Source organism: Hemitrygon akajei, chromosome 9 (genome assembly GCF_048418815.1).
Source record: "Hemitrygon akajei chromosome 9, sHemAka1.3, whole genome shotgun sequence".
NCBI lineage: Eukaryota > Metazoa > Chordata > Chondrichthyes > Myliobatiformes > Dasyatidae > Hemitrygon > Hemitrygon akajei.
In genome coordinates this window covers 25,280,132-25,294,149 of record NC_133132.1, presented here as the reverse complement: position 1 = coordinate 25,294,149, position 14,018 = coordinate 25,280,132, and the positions used below count along the sequence as shown (strand labels likewise).

Here is a 14,018-nt window from a genome sequence, read left to right as displayed (position 1 = left end):
ACCACTCCTCTCTCTGTGTAAAGAACTTAGCTCTGATATCTCCCTGTACTTTCCTCCAGTCACCTTAAAATTATGCCCTTCCTATTTGCTCTTTCCACCCTCTGATAAAATCTCTGGCTGTCCACTCAATCTGTGGCTCTGATCATCTTGCACACCTCTGTTAAAGCATTTCTTAAGAAAGGGTGCAGAGGAGATTTACAAGGATGTTGCCTGGATTGGAGAGCATGCCAAAACAGGTTGAGTGAACTCAGCCTTTTCTCCTTGGAGCGACGGAGGATGATAGAGGTGTATATGATGATGAGAGGCATTGATCGTGTGGATAGTCAGAGGCTTTTTTCCAGGGCTGAAGTGGTTGCCACAAGAGGGCACAGGTTTAAGGTGGTGGGGAGTAGGTACAGAGGAGATGTCAGGGGTAAGTTTTTTTTTACTCAGAGAGTGGTGAGTGTGTGGAATGGGCTGCCGGGAACGGTAATGGAGGCAGATATGATAGGGTTTTTTAAGAGACTTTTGGATAGGTACATGGAGCTCAGAAAAATAGAGGGCTATGGGTAAGCCTAGTATTGTGCCTGTATTGTGCTGTAGGTTTTCTATGTTTCTATTTCTCATCCTCCCTCACCCAGAGAGAAAAGTTTTAGCTTGCTCAACCCACCCTGAGATTAGTGTAAATAGGTGTTGGTGGTCAGCACCAAGGGGGTGAGCTGATGGGCCTGTTTCCATACTCTATGGCTCTCTGACAGCTGCTTGGTGTGCGAAGGCAGGAGGTCACCCATCATCTGCAGCCGGGTGTCCACAGAGGGAAAGGTGGGGTACAGTGCAATGATGACAGGAGAAGGGAGCTGGGGCTGGTGGATGGTCAGTGGGAGGCTGAGGATGGAGGAGCCACTGACATATCAGAGCACTGAAAGTGGGCAGATAACTTGCTGATTCAGGTGAGTCAGTGCTTGATGACAGGTGCCCATTGCAGGGTGAGGTAGTGGTAATGGTTGTTACCCTTCTCACTGCTAGTATAATGACCAGTGGGTGAAAGGGCCTGTTCCTGTGCTTACTGTTCTATGTTTCTCTTACCTTGGCATCCCACTGTAGGGCCGCCTCCTGTCTACGCAGTCTCAGTGGTGAAGAAGGTGTCCCGGGGCGAGAACTTATTTAACCTGGCAGGGAGGCGAAGCTGTCACAGCCACGTGTACAGCCCTGCTGGATGGCTGCTGTTGGCAAAGTTCACTGTCCGCTCTCACAACGACACGGATACCTGCGACATCAATGAAGGTGAGGGTGCCCTGAGGAACTCTGTAGGCTCTATCTCTGTATCTCATGAGATAGAGTTGTGTTTGTGTGTGTAAGTAGCTGAAGAGATATTAGTAATCTTTTAAGAAGCACTAGATTCTGGAGTGGTTCCAGGGGACTGGAAAATTGTAAATGGCACTCCACTCTTTAATAATGGAGTGAGGCAAAACACAGGAAATTATAGGCCAGATAGCCTGACTTTAGTGGTTGGGAAGGTGTTAGAGCCAATTATTAAGGATTAGGTCTCAGGGTACTTCGAGGCACATGATAAAATAGGCAAAGACAGCATGTCCTTAAGGGAAATTCTTGCCTGACAAATCTGCTGAAATTCTTTGAGGAAATAACAAGCAGGATAAACAAAGGAGAGTGAGTAGATTTTGTTTACTTGGATTTTCAGAAGGCCTTTGATAAGGTGCCACACATGGCACACACAAAATGCTGGTGGAACACAGCAGGCCAGGCAGCATCTATAGGGCGAAGCACTGTCGGGCCGAGACCCTTCGTCAGGACTAACTGAAAGGAAAGATAGTAAGAGATTTGAAAGTAGGAGGGGGAGGGGGAAATGCGAAATGATAGGAGAAGACCGGAGGGGGTGGGATGAAGCTAAGAGCTGGAAAGGTGATTGGCAATAGTGATACAGAACTGGAGAAGGTAAAGGATCATGGATGGGAGGCCTAGGGAGAAAGAAAGGGGGAAGGGAGCACCAGAGGGAGATGGAGAACAGGCAGAGTGATGGGCAGAGAGAGAGAAAAAAACAAATATGTCAGGGATGGGGTAAGAAGGGGAGGAGGGGCATTAACAGAAGTTAGAGAAGTCAATGTTCATGCCATCAGATTGGAGGCTATCCAGCCTGTATATAAGGTGTTGTTCCTCCAACCTGAGTGTGGCTTCATCTTGACAGTAGAGGAGGCCATGGATAGACATATCAGAATGGGAATGGGACGTGGAATTAAAATGTATGGCCACTGGGGGATCCTACTTTCTCTGGTGGACAGAGCGTAGGTGTTCAGTGAAACGGTCTCCCAGTCTGCGTCGGGTCTCACCAATATATAAAAAGCCACACTGGGAGCACCGGACGCAGTATACCACACCAGCCAACTCACAGGTGAAGTGTCGCCTCACCTGGAAGGACTGTCTGGGGCCCTGAATGGTGGTGAAGGAGGGAGTGTAAGGGCAGGTGAAGCACTTGTTCCGCTTACAAGGATAAGTGCCAGGAGGGTGATTGGTGGGAAGGGATGGGGGGGACGAGTGGACAAGGGAGTCGCGTAGGGAGCGATCTTTGTAAATGGAACAAGTGCTACACCTGCCCTTACACTTCCTCCCTCACCACCATTCAGGGCCCCAGACAGTCCTTCCAGGTGAGGCGACACTTCACTCTCATTCTGGTTGGCTGTTGGTGACTAGTGGTGTCCTGCAGGGGTCTTTGTTGGGACAGCTGTTTTTCATGTTATATGTCAATGATTTGGATGATACAATAGATAGCTTTGTGGCCAAGTTTGTGGACGATACGAAGATAGTTGGGGGGACAGGTAGTGTTTAGGAAGTGAGGAGTCTGCAGAAAGTTTTAGACTGGGGTTTCCAATTTTTTTATGCCACAGACCCCTACCATTAACCAAGGGGTCCATTAACCAAGGAACCCCTGATTTAGACAGATTAGGAGAATGAGCAAAGAAGAAGCAGATGGAGTATAGTGTAGAGAAGTGTATGATCATTCACTTTGATAGAAGGAAGAAAGGAATAGACTATTTTCTGAATGGGGAGAAAATTCAGAAATTGTTGTGGGAGTCCTCATGCTGCTGCCCACACCCTTTCACTCCGGTTGCCTCTTTGCTCCTTAGGATGGACCATGGTCACCCAACACCTGGTCCACTGGTCAGGCGGCCATCCCAGGCGTTACAGGTGAAACTCCAGTGCACCGTACCAAACACCCAGGAGTAAAGTCACAGGAGCGATGGCAGGGTTTTGTGGCTGCTTTTTTATTTTATCCGAATACATTTGATCATAGAGGAATTGGATTAGAGATGGGTGAAAGGTAGTTGGAATAGGTAAACACGAGGAAATCTGCAGATGCTGGAAATTCAAACAACAACTTCTCCCTATAGATGCTGCCTAGCCTGCTGTGTTCTACCAGCATTTTGTGTGTGGAATAGGTAAACATTTTTGAGGGTGGGAGTGGCAAGACCTCCAGGTTCTCTATTCCCTCCTGTGTCCATCCCTATCCCCCTCCCATTCCTAGCCCAGCCCTGAGTCCAGAGGGTGTCTTCATACAGCTGTCAGGATAATAACTCCCACAGTGCTGGCAGACTGTTGCACTGCAGAAGTCATTATCCTGACACCCACACACAGCTACTGTTGCGTATACTTGGAGCAAGAATGGCAATGGAGAAGCAGGATTAAACATTTACTGAATCATGTTAACCACGGTACACACAGGGCAACTTGTAGTGTGGGAGTGATGAACTAGGCCCACAGAGATGAAAATATACGCAGTCGAATACCCACGCATAAAGAGAAGAGCCTTGCGTGCATAAGAGGCCTAGTCATTCGAATCACCGAGTGGTGAAATGGGCACATACACACTTTCCACATTCTCACAATCAACCCGATACCATCCAGCCACTTTCAGGAGAGGTACTGTTGGCAGTAGGCAGGAGGCATGAAGCACCAAATGAACTTCGCCCCTTCAGCCTCTGGGAAAACCCAAGGCACCAGATGGTTAGCCTCAATCATACTCAACAAGCCAATGTTCCCAGAGGTGCTCTCTGCACATTCTGACCGGACACCTCTCTCTCACTGACCCACAGCCTACACAAATTACTTCCGTAAGGCCTGCATGCCCGGCTCCAGAACTATGGGCAAACTTTGTAAAGTCTGCGTTGGCAGGGAGCAAGCTGGTTCAAAGATTTCCGGTCTGCGGTGTGCTGCCAACCATGATGAACTCTACTATGGAAACCTGGGGGCACTGCGGTAAGTACCACTCCAGCTGTTTTTTGGTAACCATATAACGATTACAGTACGGAAACAGGCCATCTCGGCCCTTCTAGTCTGTGCCGAACGCTTACTCTCACCTAGTCTCACCAACCTGCACTCAGCCCATAACCCTCCATTCCTTTCCTGTCCATATACCTATCCAATTTTTTTTTAAATGACAATATTGAACCTGCCTCTACCACTTCTACTGGAAGCTCGATCCACACAGCTACCACTCTCTGAGTAAAGAAGTTCCCCCTCATGTTACCCCCAAACTTTTGCCCCTAAACTCTCAACTCATGTCCTCTTGTTTGAATCTCCCCTACTCTCAATGGAAAAAGCCTATCCACGTCAACTCTAGCTGTCCCCCTCATAATTTTAAATACTGTACCTCTATCAAGTCCCCCCTCAACCTTCTACGCTCCAAAGAATAAAGACCTAACTTGTTCAACCTTTCTCTGTAACTTATGTGCTGAAACACAGGTAACATTCTAGTAAATCTCTTCTGTACTCTCTCTATTTTGTTGACATCTTTCCTATAATTTGGTGACTGTACACAATATTCCAACTTTGGCCTCACCAATACCTTGTATAATTTTAACATTAAATCCCAACTCCTATACTCAATGCTCTGACTTATAAAGGCCAGCATACCAAAAGCTTTCTTCACCACCCTATTCACATGAGATTCCACCTTCAGGGAACTATGCACCATTATTCCTAGATCACTCACTCTGATCTACTGCATTCCTCAATGCCCTACCATTTACCATGTATGTCCTATTTTGATTATTCCTACCAAAATGTAGCACCTCACACTTTTCAGCATTTATCTCCATCTGCCATCTTTCAGCCCACTCTTCTAACTGGCCTAAATCTCTCTGCAAGCTTTGAAAACCTACTTTATTATCCACAATGCCATCTATCTTAGTATCATCTGCATACTTACTAATCTAATTTACCACCCCATTATCCAGATCATTAATGTATATGACAAACAACATTGGACCCAGTACGGATCCCTGAGGCACACCACTAGTCATCGGCCTCCAACCTGACAAACAGTTATCCACCACTCCTCTCTGGCATCTCCCATCCAGCCACAGTTGAATACATTGTACTACTTTAATATTAATACCTAACGATTGAACCTTTCTAACTAACCTTCCGTGTGGAACCTTGTCAAAGGCCTTACTGAAGTCCATATAGACAACATCCACTGCTTTACCCTCGTCAACTTTCCTAGTAACTGCTTCAAAAAATTCAGTAAGATTTGTCGCACAAATCCATGTTGACTGTTCCTAATCAGACCCTGTCTATCCAGATAATTATATATACCATCTATAAGAATACTTTCCATTAATTTACCCACCACTGACATCAAACTTACAGGCCGGTAATTGCTAGGTTCACTCTTAGAACACTTTTTAAACAATGGAACCACATGAGCAATACGCCAATCCTCTGGCACTAACCCCGTTTCTAATGACATTTGAAATATTTGTCAGAGCCCCTGCTATTTCTACACTATCTTATCCACTTTTATATTCTTTAAAACCGCCAATACTTCCTCTTCTTTAATCATCATAGTTTCCATAACTACCCTACTTGTTTCCCTTACCTTACACAATTCAATATCCTTCTCCTTAGTGAATACCGAAGAAATGGAATTGTTCAAAATCTCCCCCATCTCTTTTGGCTCCACACATAGCTGTGTGCACATGGTTCTCAAAGGGACCAATTTTATCCCTCACAATCTTTTGCTATTAATATAACTGTAGAAACTCTTTGGATTTATTTTCACCTTACTTCCCAAAGCAACCTCACATCTTCTTTTAGCTTTTCTAATTTCTTTCTTAAGATTCTTTTTACATTCTTTATATTCCTCGAGCACCTCATTTACTCCATGCTGCCTATATTTATTGTAGATCTCTCTCTTTTTCTGAACCAAGTTTCCAATATCCCTTGAAAACCATGGTTCTCTCAAACTTTTAACCTTTCCTTTCAACCTAACAGGAACATAAAGATTCTGTACCCTCAAAATTTCACCTTTAAATGACCTCCATTTCTCTATTACATCCTTCCCATAAAACAAATTGTCCCAATCCACTCCTTCTAAATCCTTTCACATCTCCTCAAAGTTAGCCTTTCTCCAATCAAAAATCTCAACCCTGGGACCAGACCTATCCTTCTCCATAATTATTATTGAAACTAATGGCATTGTGATCACTGGACCTGAAGTGCTCCCCAACACATTCCTCTGTCACCTGACCTATCTCATTCCCTATCAGGAGATCCAACACTGCCCCTTCTCTAGTCGGTACCTCTATGTATTGCTGCAAAAAACTATCCTGCACACATTTTACAAACTCCAAACCATCCAGCCCTTTTATAGAATGGGCTTCCCAGTCTATGTGTGGAAAATTAAAATCTCCCACAATCACAACTTTGTGCTTACTACAAGTTTCTGCTATCTCCTTACAAATTTGCTCCTCCAATTCTTGCTCCCCATTAGGTGATCTATAATACACCCCTATAAGTTTTACTACACCTTTCCTATTCCTCAATTCCACCCAAATAGTCTCCCTAGACGAGCCCTCTAATTTATCCTGCCAAAGCACCGCTGTAATATTTTCTCTGACAAGCAATGCAACATCTCCCCCCTTGCCCCTCCAATTCTAACACACCTGAAGCAATGAAATCCAGGAACATCTAGTTGCCAATCACACCCCTCCTGCAATCATGTTTCACTAATAGCTAGAACATCATATTTCTGGGTATCAATCCATGCTCTAAGCTCATCCACCTTTCTTACAATGCTCCTAGCATTAAAATAGATGCATTTAAAAAATTCTCCACCTCTTACTCTCTGTTTATCTCTAACAGTGCAAACAACTTTACTATCTTCTTTTTCTTCCTTTTCTCTACATCTTTGGTCTGAGCACTCCCCTTCTCTATCACCTGCCTAACCTCCCTCATACACTGTCTACAAGCTTTCTCTATTTGTTAACTAACCTCCTCTGTCCTAGACTCTTCAATTTGATTCTCACTCCCCAACCATTCTAGTTTAAAGTCTCCCCAGTAGCCTTAGCAAATCTCCCTGCCAGGATATTGGTCTCCCTAGGATTCAAGTGCAACCTGTCCTTTTTGTACAGGTCACACCTACCCCAAAAGAGGTCCCAATGATCCAGGAACTTGAATCCCTGCCCCTTGCTCCAATCCCTCAGCCACGCATTTATCCTCCATCTCATTCCATTCCTACTCTCACTGTCGCGTGGCACAGGCAGTAATCCCAAGATTACTACCTTTGTGGTCTTTCTTCTCAACTCCCTTCCTAACTCCCTATATTCTCCTTTCAGGACCTCTTCCCTTTTCCTACCTATGTCATTGGTACCTATATGTTCCATGACCTCTGGCTCTTCACCCTCCCATTTCAGGATATCTTGGATGTGATCAGAAACTTCCCAGACCCTGGCACCATCCAGGCAAACTATCACCCAGGTCTCCTGACTGCATCCACAGAATTTCCTATCTGACCCCCTAACTATCGACTCCCCTATTACTACTACCTTCCTCTTCCTTTACCTACCCTTCTGAGCTACAGGGCCAGACTCTGTGCCGCAGCCACAGCCACCGTTGCTTCCCCCAGGTAGGCTGTGCCCCCCAACAGTACTCAAACAGGAGTACTTATTGTCAAGGTGTACAGCCACTAGGGTACTCTCTTGTACCTGACTCTTCCCCTTCCTTCTCCTGACTGTGACCCACTTGTCTGTCTCCCGTGGCCCTGGTGTGACCACCTGCCTGTAACTCCTCTTTATCAACTCCTCACTCTCCCTGACATGAAGGTCATTGAGCTGCAGCTCCAGTTCCCTAACATGGTCCCTTAGGAGCTGCAGCTCAGCGCACCTGGCGCGGATATGGATGTCCAGGAGACTAGGAGACTCCAGGACCTCCCACATCCGACACCGAGAACAACAAGCTGCCCTCACACTCATAATTCCCCCTTTCCTCAAATAATAGGAAGAAACTGAAAACTAAACCTACCTTGCCTTGACCGTTTCTGCCTAAGCCCATTGAGCCAAAGCCCTTAAGCCTTCACTCTGCTGCCTGCAAAACGACGCTGCCCACTGTATAAGGCTGGGTTCCTTTTAAATCTTCCGCGCTTCACTGCCCGATGTCACACGCCTGTGCAGTCTCATCTCTTAACCCCGACGAGAAGAAAAAATCAAAATGGCTCCGGCAGCACTCCTGTTCGGATTCTCAGACTTCCTTCTCCAAATTATTGGTATTGGTTTACTATTGTCTTATGCCAAGATACAGAGAAAAGCTTGTCCTGCATACGATCAAATCATCACACAGTGTATGAGGGAAAACAGTAACAACGCAGAACAACGTGTAAAAGGTACTGAACAGGTGCAGTGCAATAAGGACAATAAGGTGCAACATCATAACAAAGGTGATTGTGAGGTCGAGAGTCCCTCTTATCGTACAAGAGGCCCATTCAAGAGTCAGATAACAGTGGAATGTAAGCTCTTCTTCAGGCTTTTGTATTTTCTGCCTGCTGGAAGAGGTTTTTATTCAATTCAGCTGCCTGGGCAGCACTTGGACCACCCAGACAGACCGTGAAAGTGTTGTCCGTCTTCGCTCAGTTTTTCAGTATGGCACCAAGTTGTGGTCTCCATCAAGATTGTGGCTCAGAGCTAGTTGTTTATTTTTAGGGTCAGGGGAATGGTTTTTGGGACAGAGAGAGTAGTTAGAAGTCAGATTAGGGACAGGAATGTGCGGAGGTTTGGGGTCAGGCCTCCACTCTGCTCCATGACAGAGTCCAGACAGGTGAAGGACATCAGTCTAGGTCTTAACCCTGAGCTCAAATGAGCTTGGAGTCCACACCAGCAAGAAGCCCAAGGGCTGTCTAATTGGCACGTCCAGAGTTTGAGCCTGAAGTTCGGGGTCCCATCATCGGTTAGTCCAGTGGTTGATACTGAAGATCGGAGCCAGTAAGTCAATCCGTACCCTGGCACTGGAAGACTGTCTGTGTATGTGAGTGGTAAAGGGGTTTGCTTTGCTGTTTTGCTGCTTGTTCTGTTTCATTGAGTTCTTTATTGTTCCACTGAGCACTCTGGGCATGCTGTGTTGACACTGGAATGTACAGCAACACTTGCAGGCTGTTAAAACTAATAGCACACGTTACTGTAGGTTTCGATGTCCATGTGATAAATGCATCTGAATCTGAACAGTGAAAAGATGCAGAGGCCATGAACCTGACCCTTTGGGTCCACCTCCTTCTCTCATCCTCCGAGTTAGGGAGAAGACATTAGAATTCTCCATCTGGAATCCTTCCTCTACATGGGGGGGGGGGGGCATAGACGGATGCCATTTCTACCTCTCCTATACCTGGGGCAATAGACCTTCAGTCCCAGAGTAAGCTCGCTTCTGAATGCCTGTCCAAGTCTCATCCCACAACACGCACTGTTCACGAACAGCTGCGTTGAGGATGAGATTAACGTCTATCTCTCCGCAGGCTTTGGAGAGGGATGCAAGGATCCCTGTCCCAAGTCATCCAGAGTTGCTGCCTAACAGCTGATCTATGGGCTGTTCCCAGGGACGTACACACAGACAGACATCAGGTGCTGCTGGAAGATCCTCAACTCAGTGAAAGATGCTCTTTGGTCTGCCTGTTGGTCTTCCAGTTCATCGAGATGTCCGTGAGGACATGCTGAGGGATGCACTCAAGCTCAGTGCAACCATTGCTAAGGTTTTGCTGGGGATGAACAACTGTCTGGGGTTCTGCTGTTACTGGACACTGAGGGGCTGTATCTCATTTCCTTATCGTCTTTCCTGTTCCATCTCCATGGGTCATGCCCACATGCTGCTCATCAGACACCTGTAGTCAGCCTTCCCAGGGAACTCAGATCAGCCACCGGAGATGGAGCTGTGACAGACTGGAAGTGGTGGATGGTGTCTGAATGGTAGAGTGTAAGTTTGATCATAGGACACAAAGTAGAATAGGGAAGAAGTATCACAATGAACAGAGGGAGAGATTAACTGCTGGTGTTTCTCCAGGTGTTTAGTTGGGAATTCCAATCAGAAAAACTTTGGCGATGTCGCCTTTCTGGAGCATCACAACTTAATGGAAAACATTGAGGGTAAGATAGATTTCAGCTTCTGTTCTAAATAGGTTAAAAATGAAAATGTGTCAGCTGTGAACGGATGGGAATGTATAGTGATGATCAGATTGGGATGGGGGTTACAGTGTTCAGAACCAGTGGAACGTAGGGCAGTAGATATAAGGAGAGTTTAGATACAGAGGGTTTGTTCTCACTGGAACGATGGAGGATAGAGGAGACCTTGCAGAGATTTATAATATTATAAGAGACATAGATAGGGTAGATAGAGAGTCTTTTTCTCACAGGAGGGGAGGCTAGAGCAAGAGAGCACATGTGTAAGGAGAAATTTAAAGGTGATCTGGACAGTTTCTCTCACACAGGGTGTTGGATATGTGGAGCAAGCCTGGAGGCTGAATGATGGAGGTGTATTTTATTCCAATGTTGGAACAGATACCTGGACAGGAAAGGATAACAAGGATATAGACAGGGTGAACAGGAATTGGAACTAATGGCTGATGTCTTCCCAGAGCCAGCATCACACATTTCAGGGGTTCACTGTGATTTCAACTCTGTGAACAGATTCATGTTGGCACAACCTGAAGGACAGAAATTAGGAATTACTGAAATTCTTCTCAGCTTTCAAAAGAGATGTTCATTAACTGTGGCCCTTCCCCTGCAGCTCTGGGCAGGAGTGGCTGGGCCACAGGTTGGACTTTCGATGACTTCGAGCTGCTCTGTCCGGGTGGAAGCCGTGCCCCACTCACAGAGTGGGATTCGTGCAACCTGGGAGCTGTCCCTCCAAACATTGTCATGACCAGGTCTGTCATCGCCACCAAAACCAGAGACTTCCTGATGAACTCCCAGGTTTGTATCTGATCAATGACGTACATCTCATCATTTCATCCTCGGGGATCAGGCACGGTGGTGGGGAGGTGGTGTCAGGAGGAGGAGAGGTGGTTACAAGAGGGGATAATGAATTGGTTAGAAAGTCAAAAATAGAGTCATGGAGATGTACAGCACAGAAACAGGCCTTTTGGCCCAATTCATTCACACTAGGTTGTCTTACTGAGCTAGTCCTATTTGCCTGCATTAGGCCCCTAAGCCTTTCTTATTCTTGAACTTGTCTGAATGTTGCAATTATAGCCACCTCATTCCACCTACCTACCCTCCTCCGCTTGGAAAAGATGCCCGTCAGGATGCTTTTAAATCTTTCCTCTCTCACTGTGCTGCTCTATCCCTCGTTTCGGACTCTCTACCTGGGGTAAAAGTCTGTCACCATCCCCCTTATCAGATTTTATAAACCTCTATCAGGTCAAAAGAGAACAACTGGACGGGGCAGCATGTATTGTGCCTTGAGCAGACCCTGCTATAATACTGTTTCACCAACCACATGTGATTTGGCCTCATTCCACTGTCAGGGTGAAGGAACCTGCTTTAACCCCGGTGCCCAATACACTGCTTTCACATCCTGGGACATGTTGCTGCCAGTCAGCTTCCTCTAGCCCTTCCCTCTGCCATAGTGGCTCCCCTCTCTGAGTGGGTGATGCCAAGCTCCTCAAGAGGTGCTGCATTTGCACTCACTCAGGTAAATTGAGAGAATCCCATCACACTCTGGTCTTGGCTCACCTGCTGCAGGAGACCTGGCCTCTGGTGTGCTTCTGTGGCCACCACGTTAACGTGACTGGCCAGTCGAATGTTTTTCTCCACTGCTTCCCTGGGCAGAGAATTCCACAGATTCATTATTCTATGGTGGAAAAACCGTTCCTTGTCATTTCCATTCCAAGTCTACTCACCCTGAAATTTGAGGCTATGTCTTCTAGTTCTAGATTCCTCTGTCCCTTATATCTCCAGAGATTCAGCTTCTCTGAGAGAAGAAGTTTCTACATACCTCGGTTGTCAATAACCATGCACTGTTAAACAAATCTCTCCCATTATGACCTTACACCTGCATCGTTAGACAAGTCTCTCCCATTATGACCTCCCAGGATATTGAAGGCGAGGGGTTGGTAATAATAATACCATTCAATATTCAGGTAGATGGTTAGGGTGGTTAAACCCTCTCTTGGAGATTGCCACTCCCTTTTCCTTTCATGCATGAACTGAGGAGCTGTGCACAGAATTGAACATTGTATAATTGTCATAGAACTTCCCCACTCCTGATTGATGGAAAGTTTAGCCAAGGACACTGTCCTGAGGAACAGTGGTGATGTAACAGAGCTGGAATCTTCCTTGGTGCGACGTGTGACTCCAACCACTGGAGTGTTCTGGCTCTATCAGGGCATACTATTGTGAAAGCAGTCTCTGTAACTCTGAATCTACATCTGGACCGAGGTTATGGTCAGGTCTGGAGCCAAGTGGCTCAAATAATCCAAAATAGCTATCAGTTAGCAGATTATTGGAGAGTGAGTGCTGATTTCCGATGACCACAGTCATCACATTGCCAACGATTGGTGGGCATCACATGTCCAGCATCATGTGATCAGGACACCCCTGGGGAAACTTCCCACGTTGTCTAGTAGATCCAGTGGTGTAAGTGGATGGGACCAGATTGTCAGATGTGCAACTAATTGTGGAGCACAGATCTCAGTACCATGATGTGTGGGTGTTTAAGCCACTCTTTGGCACAGGGTAGCTGAGTTTGACTACCTGGCAGGTTTGCAATGCAGATGGTTGACCAGGTGCCCTAGTTTTCTGGAGAGACAACACAGGTGTATCCCAATGCTTTAGCTCCAGATATTGTTGTATTTAATCTCAGAGAGGAACATTCCCATGGCTGAACAAGCAGCAGTCAGCTCACTGTCTAAGGTACGGAGAAGGCAGCTTCTTCTTCACCCTCGCAAAGTACTTAGAGCACAGGAATAGGCCATTCATCCCAACAACTATGTACTGCCTCCACTCATCACTCTTTATGCAGCCAGGTTGACGTTACTGCCTATTTCTCTTCCATCTGGATGTGCTCTGCTCAGCTACGCCATGCACTCTGGGAAAGGAAGGCTCTCTCACATCCCCCAATGGATCTTTACTACTTTCCCCTCTGTCTCCAGTCTCACATGCAGAGAGCTCTTTGCTACGTTACTCTATCAAACTCTTTTGTCACTGTGCCAAGTTCTCAGTGTCCTGATAAGCATTTTTATGTACATTCCATAGCAGAAAGATTTGACAGGTGGGTTCATAAGTAGGCAATTTGGCCCATTAAGCCAGCTCTGCTGTTCAATAGGCTCAGGTAACCATGGACTCTGCTCTACCTTCCTGCCTTTTCCCCAGAACCCTTAATTCCCTACTATGCAAAAGTCTAACTGTGTCTCGTGTATCCTTCACTGTATCCCTAGGCAGGGAACCCCACAGATTCTTTTCTCTTTTGCAAAAGCAGTTTCTTCTAATCTCCATTCCAGATTGACTGCTCTGAATCTTGAGAAGTAATTCCTTACTTCCAGATTCTTCTGTGCCTTGTATCTTCAGAGATCCAGCCCCTCTGAGAGAAGAGAGTTCTACATACCTGTTTCCAGTGACCGTACATCATTACATAAACCTCTACCCTACAAAGCCTCCCCTCTGTTTGAATATGCTCCTCCTTATAAGCACAAAAGAAAACTGAGCCAAAGTACTAAGTTTCTCTTTGTAAGATTTGAGATATGGTCAGAAAACTTTGTTAGTTGCCCA

The 14,018-nt window shown here is 46.1% G+C and overlaps 1 protein-coding gene across 1 annotated transcript in view; it reads left to right on the top strand.

The window, feature by feature from the left end:
• The window catches only part of sxph (saxiphilin), a 91,484-nt gene that overhangs the window by 77,010 nt on the left and 456 nt on the right, over positions 1–14,018 (top strand). The window contains exons 11-14 of the mRNA XM_073055674.1: positions 1,084–1,263; positions 4,086–4,248; positions 10,315–10,397; positions 11,038–11,222. Coding sequence (XP_072911775.1) covers positions 1,084–1,263; positions 4,086–4,248; positions 10,315–10,397; positions 11,038–11,222 — 611 coding nt within the window. The remainder of the gene's footprint in view (positions 1–1,083; positions 1,264–4,085; positions 4,249–10,314; positions 10,398–11,037; positions 11,223–14,018) is intronic.